The sequence below is a fragment of the Myotis lucifugus genome, unplaced genomic scaffold (genome assembly GCF_000147115.1).
Source record: "Myotis lucifugus unplaced genomic scaffold, Myoluc2.0 scaffold_60, whole genome shotgun sequence".
NCBI lineage: Eukaryota > Metazoa > Chordata > Mammalia > Chiroptera > Vespertilionidae > Myotis > Myotis lucifugus.
In genome coordinates this window covers 6,191,420-6,211,545 of record NW_005871108.1, presented here as the reverse complement: position 1 = coordinate 6,211,545, position 20,126 = coordinate 6,191,420, and the positions used below count along the sequence as shown (strand labels likewise).

At 43.2% G+C, this 20,126-nt stretch overlaps 1 protein-coding gene across 2 annotated transcripts in view; it reads left to right on the top strand.

The window, feature by feature from the left end:
• Positions 1 to 17,335, top strand: part of NDRG3 (NDRG family member 3) — a 66,617-nt gene extending 49,282 nt beyond the window's left edge. For both annotated transcript variants that reach the window (XM_023754460.1, XM_023754459.1), the window contains 7 exons: positions 3,776 to 3,879; positions 4,680 to 4,745; positions 4,868 to 4,919; positions 9,938 to 9,985; positions 12,782 to 12,817; positions 12,903 to 12,954; positions 15,744 to 17,335. In XM_023754460.1, coding sequence (XP_023610228.1) covers positions 3,776 to 3,879; positions 4,680 to 4,745; positions 4,868 to 4,919; positions 9,938 to 9,985; positions 12,782 to 12,817; positions 12,903 to 12,954; positions 15,744 to 15,925 — 540 coding nt within the window. In that variant the 3' untranslated portion in view covers positions 15,926 to 17,335. The remainder of the gene's footprint in view (positions 1 to 3,775; positions 3,880 to 4,679; positions 4,746 to 4,867; positions 4,920 to 9,937; positions 9,986 to 12,781; positions 12,818 to 12,902; positions 12,955 to 15,743) is intronic.
• Positions 17,336 to 20,126: the final 2,791 nt, after the last annotated feature.

Sequence of the window (20,126 nt, the reverse complement as noted above, 5' to 3'; positions counted from 1 at the left end):
ATATACACACACACACACACATATACATATATATATTATAGCACAGGTAAAAAGGGATAAGTAGTAAGATCTACATTTCATTGAGCACCTTCAAATTTCAGATGTTTCATCTACATTAATAAATTCAGTCTAATAATCTCATAATGGGTATTATTCCCACTTTACAGGTGAAGAATGAATTGGTTTACACAAGGTTAGCAGCTAGTAACATATTAGGAGGAGACTTGAAGCCAGGTGTGCCTGAGTCTGAAGTTTTTCTCTTTCTACCATCCCAGGGTCCCTTACAAGAGGTAGTGTGAGGCACCTTAGAGTAATTCAAAGGCAGGAGAGGTTTACTTCTGATTTTGGGATCAGGGAGGGCTTCAAGGTAGAGAAAGTATCCCAGCTGGGTCTTGAAGGGTGGATAAAATTCAACATTTTAGATTTGGGGAGGAAGGAGATCATTCCAGGAATGGGGAATAGTTTGCTCAAAAGCAATGAGAAAGAAATTATAAGACATATTCCGGGGGTATTAAGTAACCTGGGGGCAGACTTCTAGGATACCTGTGAGAGGTTGATTAGGGAAAGCAGTTACTTCTAAGGTTTTCTAACAGTGCCTGGCATGGAAGAATGAGGCTTTGAGTCTTTCATTTGAATATGTTAGAAACACTATTTTAAATAGGGAAAGCCATGACCAGAATTTTAATAATTTTTGTAAAGCAGGAACATCCTCACAATATATACATAATGTGTGTTTAAACTGTATTTTTTTTTTATAAATATATTTTATTGACTTTTTACAGAGAGGAAGGGAGAGGGATAGAGAGCCAGAAACATCGATCAGCTGCCTCCTGCACAACTCCTACTGGGGATGTGCCCGCAACCAAGGTACATGCCCTTGACCAGAATCGAACCTGGGACCTTTCAGTCTGCAGGCTGATGCTTTATCTACTGAGCCAAACCGGTTAGGGCTAATCTGCATTTTATTTTAATATTTTTATTGATTTCAGAGAGGAAGGGAGAGGAAGAGAGATAGAAACATCAATGATGAAAGAGAATCATTGATCGGCTGCCTCCTGCATGCCCCACAACTGGGGATCGAGCCCACAATTCGGGGGTGTGCCCTGATCAGGAATCGAACCATGACCTCCTGGTTCATATGTTGAGGCTCAACCACTGGGCCACCGCGGCTGGTCACATACATAATGTGTGTTTAATTAAAAATGTGTAAGGTCATAGACCAGGGGTCCTCAAACTTTCTAAATAGGGGGCCAGTTCACTGTCCCTCAGACTGTGAGAGGGTCGGACTATAGTTTAAAAAAAAACTATGAACAAATTCCTATGCACACTGCACATATGTTATTTTGAAGTAAAAAAACAAAATGGGAACAAATACAGTATTTGTATTTGGATGTGGCCCGCGGGCTGTAGTTTGAGGAACCCTGTCATAGACAATGGGTTGTCACAAGGCTGATTGGTTCATTTAAAATTCAAATAAGCGAATGTTTATATTGCTTTTATTGCTTTGAAATGGAAACAAATAAGGTTTTTAAACATGAATAATCTCATCTTCAGTAATAGAAAAAAAAACACAGTGATACCCCCTTTTTTAATCTATCACATTAGCAAGGATTAAAGAGTGATCATTTGTACTAGCCAGGGTTGTGGGAAAACAGGTAGTATTAATAAATGAGACAGCTCCAAATGTCCTAATAAGGAATGACCCCTGCCATACTTTAAGTGGAAAAGCAGTGTGTAAAATAGTAAGTCTAACAATTTGTGTTTTTTTAAAAGGTGGGTCGGTGGAGGGCAATTTATACATAACAGCTTTGCCTAAAAAGTGCTGTTAGCACTTAAGTCAGTTTTACTTCTTTTATATCAGTATCATTTCTTCCCTTTTTTATCTCCAACTTTGCTACTCAAGTTCCTCACCAGACCTTCAAGGGGGAGCTGGCTAGATAACTACATCTCTAATTATTGTGTGCTTCATTTATTGTTTATTTTTCTTACTATAATACCTTTAGTGTTTACTAAGTTTCCTTGCAGTGATTCCAGTGCACTACAGCTTCAGGTAGACTGTGATCCATTTGGTCAGTTTCCAACTGTATTCTTGGCTCACATCATCCATATGACAGTGAGAAGGCAAACAAATGTTGTCTTTATCTCTATTTCTCTCCCAAGGATTGCTGGTGACCTTTACACACTGCCCTGGAATAAGTGACTCTCTTGCTATCCCTGATGCATTTTTTCCCTCCAATGCTAACATTTTCCCTCTGCTTAAAACTGCTTACTGGTGTGTGTGTGTGTGTGTGTGTGTGTGTGTGCGCGCCTACACATATGTACATATGTACATATATGCTTATGTACCCAAGAATCTGGCAACTTGTTCTGATGGTCTTTGAGAAGGCCAGCAAGAGAAGGAGCATTGGGCAGTGGTAGGGAGGGAGACTCACTTCTTACTGTGTATGCCATTTTGTTTCTTTTGAATTTTATACCTTTAATAGTGTTGGTAATAAGATTAAATTATAAATTGACTTAGTAAGATATCAAATGGAATGTAATATATATTTCTATAATGTATATTATTAAATGACTAGAGGCCCGGTACACGAAATTCGTGCACTGGGGGGGGGGGGGTCCCTCAGCCCAGTCTGCACCCTCTCCAATCTGGGACCCCTCAAGGGATGTCCTACTGCCAGACATCCCCCTCACAATCTGAGACTGCTGGCTCCCAACTGCTCGCCTGCCTGCCTGACTGATTGCCCCGAACTGCTTCAGCCTACCAGCCTGATCACCCCCTAACAACTCCCCTGCCAGCCTGATCGATGCCTAACTGCTCCCCTGCCGGCCCAATTGCCCCCAACTGCCCTCCTCTACAGGCCTGGTCACCCCCAATTGCCCTCCCCTGCAGGCCTGGTCACCCCCAACTGCCCTCCCTCCCCTGCAGGCCCACTTGCTCCTAACTGCCCTCCCCTGCTGGCCATCTTGTGGCTGTGGGCGCCGCCATCTTTGAGGGCATGGTAGTCAATTAGTATATTCCCTCCTTAGTGGCTGTGGGCGCCACCATCTTTGAGGGTGGGGCAGTCAATTAGCATATTTGCTCCTTAGTGGCTGTGGGCGCTGCCATCTTTGAGGGTGGGGCAGTCAATTAGCATATTCCCTCCTTATTGGCTGTGGCCACCACCATCTTTGTGATGGCGTGAGGTCAGTAAGCATATTCCCTTTTCATTAGATAGGATAGTATATAAATAGTAATATACTAGTTATATCATTTAAGATACAGGTAAATTAATTATGCTAATTAAGAGATTTATGGCTATTAAGAGAAATGTTACTTCCCATTTATTTTAAGTTTACAGTTCATATAACTTTTCTTATATAATCCTTAAAACAGCCCTGTAGCTGGTTATTATCTTCATTTTACAGATACTGTCTCTGTTTTTATGAGAAATGGTAGATCATGAAAAAAACACAAATAAGGAAATGGGTTCAGAATGGTTAGGTGACCTGAGTTCCACAGATAGTACTTGAATCCAAATCTAGGGCAGTTTTCCACTGAGCTGAAGGTAGTGTTATTCAGCATATTCCCAAGTTTTTGCACTTGACCTAGAGTTGGCTACCATCCTTTTCCATCACAGATCCTTTGGTGCCCTCATCCAACACAGAATGTGGCACTGAACCAGTCTGATACAAATATGGGCAGGGAGATTTGGTTTCGGACATTGATATTGCAAACCAAACACAGGAGGCTTATACTGTAACTCAGAAGTTTACTTGCGTCTTTCAATTGTTCTAGGAAGAGTTGCAGGCCAACCTGGACCTGATTCAAACCTACAGACTCCATATTGCCCAGGATATCAACCAAGAAAACCTACAGCTCTTCCTGTGTTCTTATAACGGGTACAGTTGTTTCCTATTTACTTAAATGCAGACCAGGTCTAAAAACATAATGGACTTTTAGGGGAGTGGGGCAGGGGAGATGAACTGCTTCTTCTAATGTGTGATGGGATTGTTTTTGTGCTGTTTTACCTACCACAATAGAAGACGAAGGGCTTTTAGACAGGAAAACATCTATCAAGAAGAATGAATGAACTGAAGGCTGTTTTGTGCAAGTTCAAATACCAGTTGTTTTTAGGTGTTTTGAGATTAAAAGTACCTAAAGTTATGTACACATATAAAAACACACAATTTGAGGTAGCACAGAAAAGTGCATGTGGGGGGGACAAATGATAGAAATCTTGGGCCTTGATTCAGTTTCTCTTTGCCAACATCTTGTAGAAGTAACACATGAACAGAACCTCATTCTTTTTAGTCAATAACTCTGTTAGTTACAAGGAAAACATCCCCCCCCCAAAAAAAATACCCCTTCTCTTAAAAGGAATTTATTCCTTTATAAACAGGTTGGAAAATTAAATACCCTTAGGACTTGAGGATTTCAGTAGCGTTCCTGTTGAGTTTTACGGTTGCCTCCTTTAGCATCCCACGTAGTCCTTCAGGGTTGAGCTAGGAGCCTGTTCCTGCTCTGTACTGTTCAGGGTGGCTACTTGTGAACAAACTGCATAAGGGCCCCTTCCCTCATCGGGTGTGAGGGAAAGATAGTTTTTACATTCCCTGAAATATTTTGGTTTTCATGACCAGGAAATAACCTGAGTTGTCATGATTTTACCTGAAAAAGAGCATTGCTTCCTTTGTTTCTCTAGACGCAGAGACCTGGAGATTGAAAGACCCATGCTGGGCCAAAATGATAACAAATCAAAGACTTTAAAGTAAGTCCCTCAGTTTCCCCTCTAAATTGCTGGATATCTTTGCCTTTCATAGACGAATTCAGGGTTCAGTGGAGCTTATGTTCTGCTTGCTGAGTGTTGCCTCTTATTTTGGCTTTCTGCAGGTGTTCCACTTTATTGGTGGTAGGGGACAGTTCACCCGCAGTTGAGGCTGTGGTAAGTATGTCCTGATGTGAAGATGAATGAGATTAAAATGTAATAAAATGTGTATAGCACACTGCTGGTGTGCTAGAAACAGTTTGTAAATACTAGTTTTTGTTATTTCTGATTACGAATATAAGTTCTTGCTCTTTGTTATAAATGAATTCCTCCTTCATCACTAGGTTTCATCAGAAGGGATCAGTTCACTTTGTGTCAAGTGGTTCAACTAAACGCTATTTGCTTATTGTCAGATTGTTCTACAGCCACCATAAATCTGGAACTGAATCAGCAGGCTGGAAGGCTGCTGGAGCCTGTATGCTTTTCTCTACCTCCTTCTTAAGCACATAGCACATTGTTAAAAATAATATATGCTCATTGTAGAAAATATGGAAAATAGAAGAACTTGAGGAAAAATCATGATCCAGTTACCTAAAGACAAACTTATTTTTTTAAATATATTTTATTGATTTTTTACAGAGAGAAAGGGAAAGGGATAGAGAGTTAGAAACATCGATGAGAGAGAAACATCGATCAGCTGCCTCCTGCAAACTCCCTACTGGGTATGTGCCCGCAACCAAGGTACATGCCCTTGACCAGAATCGAACCTGGGACCCTTCAGTCCGCCGGCCGACGCTCTATCCACTGAGCCAAACCGGCCAGGGCGACAAACTTTTATACTATAAGTTTTTTACAAGGTTTTAGGACTTGATTACTTAATACTGTTGATGGCATTTTCTCATAGTATAAAGTCAGTATATCTGTGTAATTCAGTCTTTTTTAAATTTAATATGTATTTTATTGATTTTTTACAGAGAGGAAGGGAGAGGGATAGAGAGTTAGAAACATCGATGAGAGAGAAGCATCGACCAGCTGCCTCCCGCACACCCCCTACTGGGGATGTGCCCACAACCAAGGTACATGCCCCTGACCGGAATCGAACCTGGGACCTTTCAGTCCCCAGGCCGACACTCTATCCAGTGAGCCAAACCGGCTAGGCCTAATTCAGTCTTATAAGTGTACCTTTGTCTATTTAACCTCATTCTCCTGTTGATTATTTCTAATTTTGTCCCATTAATATGTTCTGTTGAACATCTTTATAAAATCTGCCTGAATCTTTGGTTATTTTCCTGGGGTGGATATCCAGAAGTGTTTCATAAACCTTTGTAAGATTTTTGATATATTTTGCCAGATTCCTTTCTAAAAAGGACTCATCAGTATGTTGCCATCAGCAATGTTTGAGAATGCCTGTCCAGCACTAGATTTTTAAATTCTATTAATTAATTGATAGGTTAATTAATTTGCACTACTTTGGTTACAAATGAAGTGACAGTTTTTCATGTCTATTAGCATTTGCTTGTGTTTCCCACAGCATATATATAACTTAAAGTACCTGTGTGTGAAGTTACCTGGTTATCTCTGGCAGCCTTCACTTTTGCCCTTTTTAGAGCAAAATGTTAGGGAGTAAGGCTTTTTGGAAAGGGAGCCTAATAACTAATCAGGAGTGTAGACATAGGCAAAAAGGTGGGGCTGGGAGAGGGAGTGTTTACAAGGTGAGATACAGTTGATGATAGATTATATTCACATCACCCTGTATTGCCCTGTAAAACAGTCTCTCTCTCGTATAGAATACATGACATGGCTTGAGCACATAGGCAGCTGACCCTCACGTCCAAAAAAAAATTTCCCCCCAAAAGGTAATCCTATATAATAAAAGGCTAATATACAAATTGTTCCCCCGAACGCCCGCCCCCACCCCCACCCCCCCCGCAATTGACCCACCACACACACACACACACAAACACCCCATTGGGGGCAGGTCGACCGGATCCCACCTATGCACGAATTTGTGTACTGGGCCTCTAGTAAAATTATAGTGATAATCCCAGTTCACCAAGAAGGATTTTTATAAAGGTCAGTCTTTTCTGGCCGAAAAGGTAGAGAAAACATCTATCAAAAACATTTTTTCGCCCTGGCTGGTGTGGCTTGATTGGACCATTGTCCCGTACACTGGAAGGGCATGGGTTTGATTCGTGGTTTAGGACACATACCTAGGCTTTGGATTTAATCCCTGGTTGGGGCGAGTACAAGAGGCAACCAATTGATGTTTCTCTCTCACATTGATGATTGATGTTCTCTCTCCCTCCCCCCTTCCTCTTTCTAAAATCAATAAATATATCCTCAGGTGAGGATTTAAAAATACATTTTTATTTCAAAGAGGAAGGGAGAGGAAGAGATAGAAATATCAATGATGGGAGAGAATCATTGATCAGCTGCCTCCTCCACTCCCCCTACTGGGAATTGAGCCGGCAACCCAGGCATGAACCAGTGACCTTCTGCTACAGGGAACGATGCTCAACCAACTGAGCCACACCAGCCAGGGCTCACACCTTTTTTTGTTGTTAATCCTCACTTGAAGATATTTTTTCCATTGATTTTTTTTTTGAAAGAGAGTAGAAGGGAGGAAAGAGAGGGGATGAGAGAGAGAGAGAGAGAAAGAGAGAGAGAGAGAGAGAAACATTGATGTGAGAGAGACACATCAATAGATACATTGATTGTTTGCCTCCTGCATGTGCCCCAACTGGGGTTGGGAATTGAACCTGCAACCCAAGTATGTGCCCCCTTGACCGGAAATCAAACCCTCTACTCTTTGGTGTAGTGGGCCAACGCTCTAACCACTGTTCAGAGCCCAGTGGGTGGGGCTCACACCTTTCATGTTTATAGAGAAGAACATTGCTAGCCCTATCTGTGCCACAAAGTAGATGCTGTTCTAGATAGAGTCAGATCTAGCTCCCAGCCAGAGCACTTCAATCCCACAAGCTGGTAGAGAATAGAGGCCTGTCTATGCATGGAAGAGCAAGAAGAAACTCAAACAAGTTCTGGTCACTGTTGGTAGCTATTGTTTTTAGCATATGTGCTGCCAAAGTGAGCACTGTTGCTAGCTATTCTTGCTCACATTCATTCAGCATCATTTTTTGAGCTTTTCTTATTTGCCTGATGTTATAGAGAATACAAAAAGAGTAAGATGGAGTCTCTGCATTTGGGGAGTAAACATGTAAAAAAATAACCATTGTGCTTAGCCTACCAGATATGGAGACTTCTTACAAAGTTATAGAAATTACAAATTGTTGAACCAAAGGGAAGCATGATTTATTATATTAAACTGAACTTGGGAGTTTATTCTTCTAGAAAATATTTATTGCCTATCTGCTGTATTCTAAGCACTGTGTCTGGCAGTTTTTTAATTCTACCTTTTAGGCCCTGGCCAGTGTGCTCAGTTGGTTGGAGCATTGTCCTGTACACCAAAAGGTGGCAGGTTCAATTCCTGGTCAGGGCACATACCCAGATTGCAGGTTTGATCCCTGGTGTGCAGGAGGCAATATATCGATGTTTCTTTCTCCCTTTCCCTTCCTCTCTCTAAAATCAATAAAGTTCTTTAAAAAAAAATTCATCCTGGCTGATGTGGGTCAGTTGGTTGAGTTTCATCCCATGCTCAAGAGGTCACCTGTTCCGTTCCTAGTCAGGGCATATGCCCGGGTTTCAGGCTCAATCCCCTGTGGGGGAGCATGCAGGAGGCAGCCAATTGGGGCGAGTACTCATTGATGTTTCTCTCTCCCTCTACCTTCCTCTCTCTCTAAAATTAATAAAAACATTTTAAAAATAAATAAATCTACCCTTTAGGGTTAATGCATATTCTGTAGTAAACTAGTATGTTTGTTTATCACTGCTTGTATTGTTATTTGTATAGAGTAAAAACTTTGATTTGGTGATCCTAACTTTTCAGTCATCCCCTGATTTTATAAGTGTTTTGTATGTACCTACCCAGAGCAAAAGTTCAGCTGAATCACTGGTTCTTTCCTTGGTAATTTCAAAACCTAACTGTCTCTCTGCCTCTGCAATCCGTCATACAGGCCACTGCTGGTTACTCTCTTTAAACAGCTCATACCCTGTCACCTCAGAAACCTTCCATGGCTTTTTGCCTTCTGTGGTAATCGTCAGTGTGGTAATCGTCAGTCTCAACCCACTTGTGTCCTCCTCATAAGACTCTTGCCTCTGAAACACTACACGTGCTCTGTACATCCACTTCACATCCCCTGGGTCTTTGTTTATGCTTTCCCCCTGACTCTGGAAGCCTTCAAACACCCACCACTTCTTACTGTATCTCTAGAAAGTCTAGTCATTCTTCTATACTCACTCAGCTCACTTGTGAAATTTTAAAGTGATGTCATTCTGCCTTGTATTATGTTTTCACCACACTAGATTCCAGACTCTTAGTGTACAGTACTTTGTATGTCCGTGCTTGGCAAATGTGTAAAAGGTGAGGGATCCAGTTGATCAGATTGGCCAGAAAACATGGCTAAATCTAGAGATTATCTCCCCAAAACATGTTTTTAAGGTCCCTGCCTTTGTGGATACAGAAGTACAAGATACCAAATATGTAAATACACAAGGTTATAATTGTTCATTATGATAACTGTTGTGAGAGAAAAACCATAGAGGGTTCAACTTTAGATGAAACAGTCAAAAAGACCTTGAGGCACAAAAGAGTCTGGGTGCAAGGAATGGCAAACCCACTACCTCCAGAACATAGGAAAAGGTAAGAAATGGAGGTGCACAGGGCTCAGCCAGGGTCAGTTGTCTGGGAAGCCATCAGGACCACAGCAGGTGATCATGGCCACAGGTCCAGTTTGCTTTTTAAAGATGTTGGTAATTTGCCCCCATGTTATGTAAAGTGGTAGAAGGAATTAAATTCAACATGTGATTGTTTAAAGACTCTTCTTGTAACTGATTCAGAAGTGAAATTAGCCAGATTTTTAGATCTATTCAGAAATGTAAGATATAAAGAGCATCATATAAATATATCTCCCATTTTATTCATTCATTCATTCATTCATTCATTCATTCATTCATTTATTTTGGCTGATTCAGCCACCTCCAAACTGAGCTGTTGATCTGGAAGATCATTCTCATGCCAAGCTATTTCTTATATTTCTAGTAGTTCCTAAATTTTCCTCCTTTTTTTTTTTTTTTTTTAGGTTGAATGCAATTCTCGCCTGAATCCTATAAATACAACTTTGCTAAAGGTAATACATCTTCTTTCCTTATTGCCAACCATATCAGAGTATTTTATACATGGTTCCGATTACTGTATTTCTAGAATAGTTGCCCAGAAAGAAGGAAAGCTTCTTTCTCTCTCTCTCTCTGAGATTCTCTCATTCCTTTTTTATTAAGAAAAAATTTTCTTAATATATTTTCATTGTAGAAAATTGGAAAATAGAGAAAAGTAGAAAGAATAATGTAAGTAAAAATTATCCATAATCCTACACCCAAAGGCAACCTATGGTAAAAATACTGATGTCTTTTTCCTATACATTTTTAGATCATTAAGACTATAGGATATTTATAGCATTGATTTCTTTTAATATATTTTTATTGATTTCAGAGAGGGAGAGAGAGATAGAAACGTTAGTGATGAGAGAGAATCATTGATTGGCTGCCTCCTGCACGCCCCCTACTGGGGATCGAGCAGCAACCCGGGCATGTGGCCTTGGCCAGAATCAAACCTGGGACCCTTCAGTCTGCAGGCCAATGCTCTATCCACTGAGCCAAACCAGCTAGGGCTAGCCCTGTTTTCCTCAACTTTTTTGACTTGAGCATCTTCCGTGTCATTATATACTTCATAAGCATTATTTAATTTTGTGAAAATTAAGATAATGGATAGAAATTCTTTATATGCTAAATCCTATTGTGTTAGTAAGGAAGCTCCCAATAACCTCTCTTTTAGGCAAATAGAGAACAGCTCATGTACTAAATTTTTAGGGTTAGTATCAAGTTTCTCCCCCTTTTGATTGAACTCCAGGCAAGAGCATTAATCTTGCTTTTTCTAGCACTTCTAGTGTAATGTTTAGGGACTGACCCTTTGGTTCAAATTTGGATTACTGTAGATATGAGTGCTGATTTTATGTTGCTTACTGCTGCTTTCTCAGCCTGAAACACCTGCTTTCTTCCTTTTATCTTTGAAGTGTGATTGAAAAGGAAGTGCTGTCACCAGAAGCAGCCCATAGTTCCTGGAAATATAGCATGAGATTAATACTCAGAGGTGACAAAATTAAGTGTTCTGGGGTCCAGGTGATTGATGAACTAGTCTAAAATATGAATGTTTTTAAAGTACGTGGTTTCAAATTAGTTTCTCCCGGCAGGTTTGAATCCATACTCCAGAAACAGAAAAGTGAACTCTACAGTAGCCATAGATGTGGGCAAAAGGGCCCATCTACAACCCAATGAGTGAACTGACTCTCCAACTATTTGATAGATGTCAAGCTTGGAAATAGTTCCTCCCAATATTCTTTCTCTGCATATGGCAACTGATTTATGGTTCTAATCAGATTTTGACTCCTAAATATCATAAAAATATAACCTGTGCCAGTGAGGTCTGTTTTATACTTAAATCATGTTAAATGTTTGTCCCTGCTCTTATGCTTATAATTTTCAGGGCGCTGTTTCTTATTAACCCCAAATTTCTTTACCTTCTATAGTATCCCATGTGCTAAATAATAGTCCCTCCCTCAAGGAAAGTTTTTGTGTTGGTGAATAGAAACCATGGTGTTCACATCTCTTTTTTTTAAATGCCAGTCAGCCTGAATAGGATACTGTCTATGAGTACCAAATGCATAACAGGGGAAGGAGAGGGGTGGGCTCTTGGTTAGCCATCATGCCCTAGAAGCAGTATTCTCTGCAGACTGACAGAATCTGCATCACCTGGGAGTTTGTTGCAAATGCAAATTCTTGAGCCCCAACCCAGAATCTCTAGGGCAGGAACCCAAGATTCTGAGTTTTAACGAGTCCTCTAGGTAATTCCAGTGCATGCAAATAGAACTCTAGAAATCCTTGCACAAGTGAGAATAACCAGATGTAAAGATTTATGAAGTGCCCTGACATGTGTGGCTCGGTTGGTTGCCATCCTGTACATCAAAAGGTCACCAGTTCAATTCCCAGTCAGGGCACATACCCAGTCGGGGTGCATGCAGGAGGCAACCGATCAGTGTTTCTCTCTCCCTCTTTTTTCTCTCTCTATAAATAAATAAATAAATAAGTTAAAACATTAAAAAAAGAAAAAAAGATTAATGAATTGAGAGACAGCCTCATCAAATCTAGCTATGGCAGGAAAGTGGCTGATCAAGCGAGTTGGCCGAATCCACACCAGCACCTGATTTTTAATTTATTTTTTTAATCCTCACTCGATATTTTTCCATTGATTTTTAGAGAGTGGAAGAGAGAGGGAAAGACAGAGAGAAACATCGATGTGAGAGAAACACATCAATTGGTTGCCTTTTGCACGTGCCCTGACCAGGGCCAGGGCCGGGGAGGAGCCTGCAACCTATGGACCCTTTGGTCCACAGGCCAACACTCTATCCACTGAGCCAAACCGGCTGGGGCCAGCTCCTGATTTGAGAATCCCCTTAGTCATGGAATAAATATAATATAGAGCTGAGAGGGAACTTGGAACACACGAACCCTGAGAAGTTAGGGTCACTCTGAGGACTCTGAGAGTAACATTCTTCAGGTGGAGGCGGAACCGTGGTTGGTGGTGGTTAACTTCACCACCACCCCTAACAGAAAAGTCCCGCTGTGGGCCTGAAAGCTAGGCTCTGCACCTTACTGATTAAGTAACAGTATTTTCAGATGTATGTACCAGGTCATTGCTAGAATATAAGTCTTTGTATAAGAGTGCATTGAGGAGATGTATACTTGGAAGCAGTTAAACATTAAATTAAGGAACCTAAAATTCAATCCTTTCCTGTTTGAAAGGACTCGTGGATATTCAGAACATTTCCCTTAAGTGTAAGTTCCAGCTGACTTACATATTTTTCCCCTTTTAGATGGCAGACTGTGGTGGACTGCCCCAAGTAGTTCAGGTAAGGAGATTTTTTTTTAAGCACTTATTTGACTCTGCCTCATTGCCTGTACAAACATTAATGCCTTCTTATTTTGTCACCCTAGCCTGGGAAGCTCACTGAGGCCTTCAAGTACTTTTTGCAGGGAATGGGATACAGTGAGTAATATACAATTTTCTATCTAGCAAAAATTTATTGGTGTTGGGGTCATTTTGACATCTTGTGGGAGCCCACAATTCTCTGCGCTAGCCAGCCTGAAGTCAAGTAGAAACGAAAACGGTTCTGCAGTGTGTGTGTGTGTGTGTGTGTGTGTGTGTGTGATGAGCTAAAACACTTACTAAAACAGTTAGAGGTTATATGCCAAGCACTCTGTATTTATAACCTTAAGAGGTAAGTTCTGCTATTTGTCCTATTTTATAGAAGAAATTAAGGCTCAAAGAAGCTAAGCACATTTCCTAGAGTGTAACAGTTCAGCCACAGAGCCATGTTCAAACCCTGGAAGTCTGATTCCAGAGCCCCCACACTGAACCACTGAAGCTTAGGCTGGCCTACCTGTAAATCTGAAATTATGATTTGCGTTTAAACTCAGCTGGTTAATGACTCCTGGCCTAGAGCAGCGGTCACCAACCTTTCGGACTTCACAGACCACCAGTGGTCTGTGGACCACCAGTTGGCGACTGCTGGCCTAGAGAAACAAAAGGGTGACTAGAGAAGAAAAGGGTAGTGTCCCTCAGCTAAATCTGCTCCACAACAGGAGGTGAACTTTTTAGAGTGAGTCAAGTGATGTGTCCATAGCACGTGCCGCTGTCCTGATCTCTTGAATTGTGAGACCCCTGAGCTTTCTTATTTGTCACACACTTGCTCCTTTCTTGGAGTTTTAAGAAAAACTCTTCCACCCAGGTACAGAGCTGTTTACCTAGTAGGGTGGTTTTCTCCTGTTTTTGGTATTAGTGCGGATAATGGCCATTGGGCAGCAGCTGGTCCCTGGGTCTAGCCCAATACCTGGCAGGAAAAGCATGTATGTGTTGTCTAGAGTGGCTATGTGATCCCCGTCTGTGATCTACCACCAATCAAGCCCATACCTTGTCCTTCTGGGCCACTGGGAGGGACAGGAGCCCCTTTCCCAGCCAGTTCTCTCATCCTTCTCCGAGAAAACAGTTGGTCTTCCAGCCCATTTCTTTCTCTCTTTTTTTTCCCCTTTTAATATATTTTTATTGATTTCAGAGAGGAAGGGAGGAGAGAGATAGAAACATCAGTGATGTGAGAGAATAATTAATCGGCTACTTCTTGCACGCCCCCTACTGGGGATTGAGCCCACAACCCAGGCATGTGCCCTGACTGGGAATCGAACCATGACCCCTGGTTCATAGGTCGATGCTCAACCACTGAGCCACACCAGCCAGGCCTTCCAGCCCATTTCTAATCCAGAGCAGGGTAGGCTGTTTATAGTGGAGGGGAAGACCTTTGACTGGTTGAGAGAAGTAACATCTGAGATTCTATAGAGCATCAGTCAGCCTCACCTGTCTGAGATAAAACTTCAACCCTGGCACTCTGGCCAATGTAGCTCAGTTGATTGCATGTCATCCCATGCACCAGAAGGTTGCCGATTCTATTCGGGGTCAGGACACATGCCTGACCCCAATAGGGAAGGTACTGGAGCAGCCAATTGATGTTTCTCTCCCTCTCCCTTCTTCTCTCTAAAATCTTTTTTTTAAAGCATATTTAAAAAGCAGGAAACAAAAACTTAATCCTTGGCTTAAGAGTATTCTGTCAGTGTCTGCTAGGCAGCTGAGGTTGCCACTTGGCACTCTCGGGTCACTAACCTGCCTTTTCCTGTGTCCACCTGCTTCCAGTCCCGTATGTGCAGCTCAGTCACCTGAGCACCGAGTCAGGTACCTTCCTCTGTGCTGGCCCTGCTCCCGCCTCCAAGCCATGCTCTCCTGGCTGCATTGGCTGCCTACAGCATGTCCGCAGTTTTCCTGTGCAGTGAGAGCCTGATAGAACGTGGCTCGTTGTGCCCCAAGAGTGTTAGCCTGCAGGTCTAGCCCTGGGCCACCAGAAAGGAAGAAAGGAGTGGGTTATACTAGTAATAGCACTTCATCTCATCATCCTAAGTTGAGTTACAGGAGCACTGAAACTTTATAGGCAGGGCCCCTCTCCCCCCATTACCTACTGAACCTTGCATTAACTCCCAGACACAGGAATCAAAGGGCCGCCTTGATTCTAAATAGGACCATCAGAACCTGTGCCTAGAAATTTCTGCAGGTGATGGCATCTTTTGACCCCAGCATTTGAAGTAACAGCCGGGGGAATGGCTGGTGCTTCAGGAAGATAGGCAGAGAGGTTATGCCAGGTAAGGCCCTGTTCTGGCCAAGTGGAGGACCTTAGACTCAAAGCAGTGGCAAAACAGGAATCTGAGTTAGACACCCACCCTCAGAGCCCTTCCTGCTCAGGCAGCCACCAGCTTCAGGCATGTCTCCTCCCCGGTAGCAAGGGTAGCCTGTGGACATGGATGGTAGTCTTGTTGTATCGGGCTTGCACTGTGTTTGTGAAACACCTTCATACTTGTGTGGTTTGTCTTTCTTTTTGGTTTATTCTTGCATGCACTGCAGGTTTTGGTTACCTGTGTGGGTTCCCAAAGCTTCCTCCCTAATTATTCATTATGAATGGCGTGGGCATAGCTAAGAGGCATACTCTGGACTTAGGTTTTTCCTTGTTCTGCTGTGGACAAGAATCAACTGAGATTCCAGATCTAGAGGATTAAAGCAGCCTTGCATATAGCTACTCACCTTGAGCAAATAATGCAAAGTGAAGATGGCTTTGTCTTGTCCTGGGTGTCACCTTAAATGGATTGGGAAAGCTAAACATAAAGCCTTTGGTGAAACTTCTGGATTAACTGAGTTTAACCAGGGCTCCATCTTCTAGTCCTCTTGGTTCTTTTTTACAGTACCATCTGCCAGCATGACCCGGCTCGTCCGATCACGAACCCACTCAACCTCAAGTAGTATCGGCTCTGGAGAAAGTGCCTTCAGCCGATCTGTCACCAGCAATCAGTCAGATGGAACTCAAGAATCCTCTGAGTCCCCTGATGTTCTGGACAGACACCAGACCATGGAGGTGTCCTGCTAAGCAGATTCTCCTCCCCTGGACCATGCAAGTCCATCCTCCTCAAACGACCACTCCACAATATAACATTTCATCCAGCAAACCGGCATCTATCTTTACTCCTGCATGACCACTGACTCTCTCTCTCTGGTATCCTGGATTTATCATTCTCTGCCTGCCCACGCCCCTTTTTGTATGTACCAGGTACCACTTCCATGCCATTACTGTAACATTCCAACATCTTTAACTGATCAAATCTCCATATCTTCTCTTGCCAGCTTTTCTCCATGCTTTCCCAACTACATATCTGATAAGATTCTTTAATCCTGACGTATGTGTGTGAGCACGCGTGTCTGTGTTTGTGTGTGCATAGATCTGTGGTTTTAGACATGCTTTCTTGTAGAGCTTCTGCAAATCAAAAAAACAAAAAAGGGACTTTTTTTTGCATTTTCAATGGTGTTTTTAGGGGAAATATACAGAACAGCTTTCTAGATGGGGTAGGTTACTACATTCTCTTTTGGTTCCAAATTGGTCAACAAGATTTGCAAGGTGACTTCTGAAGAGAGCAGCTCTGAGGAATGTGGAAGATCATAATCACTGTTTGGACTCTTGACTGATTGTGACCAATAGAAGGGAGCCTATTACATAGAGAAGCAGGCAGGGTGCCCAGAGACCTTCTCCTGTCCAAGTGAATTTTCATACACTATTCTGTAAGTAAAGGGAGGGATATGTACTGTTAGAAGCCCATGAATAATGAGGTTCCGGTGCAACATGGAGTAGTTCCCAGGGAGTGGGCGTGGCTTAATTATTGGACTCTATTAGAACAGGAAAGTTGAAAACAAAATGCCAGGCATTCACTCTGCTGGAGCAAAACTGTCTGATACTACTACCAGACATCTGCAAGAAATGCCTCCAGGTCTGTGATGGAGAGATGGAGAAACACTCTCCATCCTCCAAAAAGGGAGAGGTATGGCCTGAAAATTATGTAGGTGGTGAGGAAATGGCAGTGGGAAGAGGAACTGGCATTAACATAATATCCTATTTAATAAGTATAGCCTTTTTTGCAGCAAATTTAATGGAAGCTAAGTGAAGTTGAGATAGGACTCATTTCTCAGGAAGATTCTTAATTCTGTGAACTCTTTTGTAGGAGGGAAGGGGTCAGTCTGTAAGGGCAGCCTGTCCAGGTAACACTGTGTTCAGTCTACTACTGTGTGAGTATCGCTGGGTGGAGGGTGAAACCAGCTGCCACACAGCCAGGGCCCAGCTATTGAGAGCACCGAGATGAAAACACAGGGCGACACAATTCCAAATCTTAGGAAGGGGCTTTCTCGTCGTAGTATTCGCTTTCTGCCAAGATAGGGAATGCGCCACTCTGCCGGAGGACGCCTTTTTACAGATTATTAAATAAAGCTGTATATGTCTCTTGTTACCCAACTGCTGGTCTTATTTCTCTCAAGCCACTCACTGGGGCTCAGGAAGGGACCAGGTTACTGTATATGGGCTCTGTGCTGGGCATTTCCACATACTTGATCATTATCCCACTCAGTGAAGAAATGAAGTCTTGGGATAAATAATTTGCCTAAGGTCATACCAGCAGCCCAAGTCTGTCTCACACATCCTCTATCCAAACCAAAAATCGTGAGAAGTCTAACCATGGTTTGTGATGGAGGAGAAGCTGAGGTCTTGGAAATGTGTTCCGTACCTCAGCTCTGCCGTCTGGGGTGGCTGAGTCCTGCCCCTCAGCAATAATCTACAACCACTTGGTTTTTCAAACAGACCAGGCTGTATTTCTCCAGAAATGACTCTCTTTGTACCCACCAAGAATAATTTCAGGAGGCCACCATCTCAGGTCAGTTTTGAATGATCCAGGAGCACTACAGCCATAGTACAGCAAGGTTGCTGTGTCTGAGGGAGAAACTTGTAAAATGACTCGGACCCTGCTCAGTCTGGTAGAGGAGATGAAACAAATGCACGCGGACAGATACAGGTCACCGAGCTGAGTTCCCGACATTGCAGGCCAACACAGAGTTCCAGAGCTGGCGGAGGTCTGATGGACAGTTCCTCTTAAAAGCCACACTGCTGCAGCCTTTTTGGCCCCACTTGGCATGGATGGTTGCCTGCTTTCCCACCTTACCCTTGTGCCTGGAGTCAGGCCTTAACTGAATGCACCTTACTGGCCCTAACTGCACTCTTTCCTCTTCTGGTTTTCATTTTCTTTCTTCCTGTTCAGTCCAAAAACATCTTGGGTGCTTGCTTTGTGAGAGGTAAGGAAAGGGCCAGGTATACTGTATGTGATGATTGTATAAAGCTCTCTTCCAGCCCAGCTGGCATGGCTCAGTGGTTGAGCATTGACTTAGGAACCAGGAGGTCACAGTTTGATTCCCGGTCAGGGTACATGTCGGGGTTGTGGGCTTGATCCCCAGCGAGGGGTGTGCAGGAAGCATTATCTCTTTCCTCCCTTCCTCTCTGAAATCAATAAAAATACATATTTTTTTCAAAAGCTCTTTTCCAAGTCATTTTATCCAGTTCGCAAGGCACAGTGGGTTGTCTCACAGAGACGGAACTGCTAAGGGGAGTTAAGTGACTTGCCAAGGTCACCTCACTAGAAAAAGTTCTAGTTCTTCCAAAATCAATGTATTTTCATGTTTTTTCAGCCTTTTATTGAGCGCCTACTACAGGCTGGGCCCTTAGCGCCTTCCTATATGTTTCCTTCTATTGGCCCAGTGAGATACACACTAGTCTCATTTTATGGATGAGAAATGGTCACAGGACTAAGCGTCGGATCTAGGCTCCAGTGGAGTGCACCTCCACTAGCTCCTTCAGCTCTCCATGCCAAGTACTCACGGAGTTCATGTCAGACCAACCTTGCCTAGCGGAAATGGAGAACCTGAGCTGGAGTGTGCCCCAGCTGACCAGGTCCCCCCCAAAAGCTGTATAATCTGAGCTGGAGTCAGCTATATCAGAGCAGTGGGTCATTTGGTGTTTAACAAAAAAATCTCTGCAGTAATACTAAGCCCCCTAATGGAAAGGCTGCAAAGTGGGCTTGGTTATTGAGATTTTAACAAGCTGGGAATTTTATTTAAGTTTCTATGATTGGAGGTAACAATAATCAAAGGCCATAATATCAGAGATTCTTTATCCCGGCTGAGTGATTCCCAAGCGAGGGTGTGCATCAAGAGTTACCTGGAAGGCTTGTGGAAGATTGTTGGCCCCACCACGGAGTTTCTTATTCAGTAGATCTGAGATAGGGCCCAAGAATGTGCATGTCTAACAATTCCTGGATGATGCTGAGCTGCTAGTCTGGGGACCACACTTGGAGAAGCGCTATCCAAAGGTCTTGCTACTCAAAGTGTCCCCAGACCAGCAACATGGGTGTCACCTGGGACTAATTAGCAATACATAATCTGAACCCCACCCAGCCCAGACACACTTACCCAAATCTGCTGTTTAACAAGATCCCTGGGTGATTGCTATACACATTGAAGGTTGGGACACATCACTCCAAGGCAGTGCTTTCCAGACTTGCCAGTCAAAGGGATCTCTTAACCTGCTTAAAATTCAAAGTCCTAGGCTGCTCCTCTGGTGACTTGCATTCTGATGTGGGAGGATCCCAGGGTTCTGACACTAACAAGCCCCTCGGGTGACTATTATAATCAGATAAACCTGGAAACTCCTGCTCATTTGCCTCAGTTTTGTGTTCCTTGGGCAAGACCAAGTTGTAAAGACAGAAAACAACCTCTCCCTCCAGGATCATGACAAGGCAGCCGCTTCTGCCCAGGAAACAGGAACTTGGGGAAGGTGGCTCCTTGATGGTCTGTGATGCCGTCAGAGGAAATGGGTGGTTGTGAGAACCACAGAGTCTGCAGATGTGAGCCAGGAGCCCCAAGGACTCTGTCACAGGCTCAGAGAGCTCTGGGCCTTCTTCTCTGGCCCACCTGCGCTTGGGAGGCTCACCCAGTCCAGGCTCCTGTCCATCCCAGGTAACCACAGGCAGAAACCAAGCCACCAAAAGCCATATCGAGGGCCTCTCCCGGAAGATTCTCCCAGGCCAAGAGTGTTCTGGATGTCCTAGGACTAAGGATGTTGACAGGCTTCCAGAAGGGCCCCCCAAAGCCCTAACCTCTCCAGCCAAAGCATGTGTCTTGGCCGAACCCCCATTCCAAGCCTCTGGTGACAGGAAAACAGTAAGTATGCTTGTTTTTGTTTTCCGATGGCCTTGGGCCTG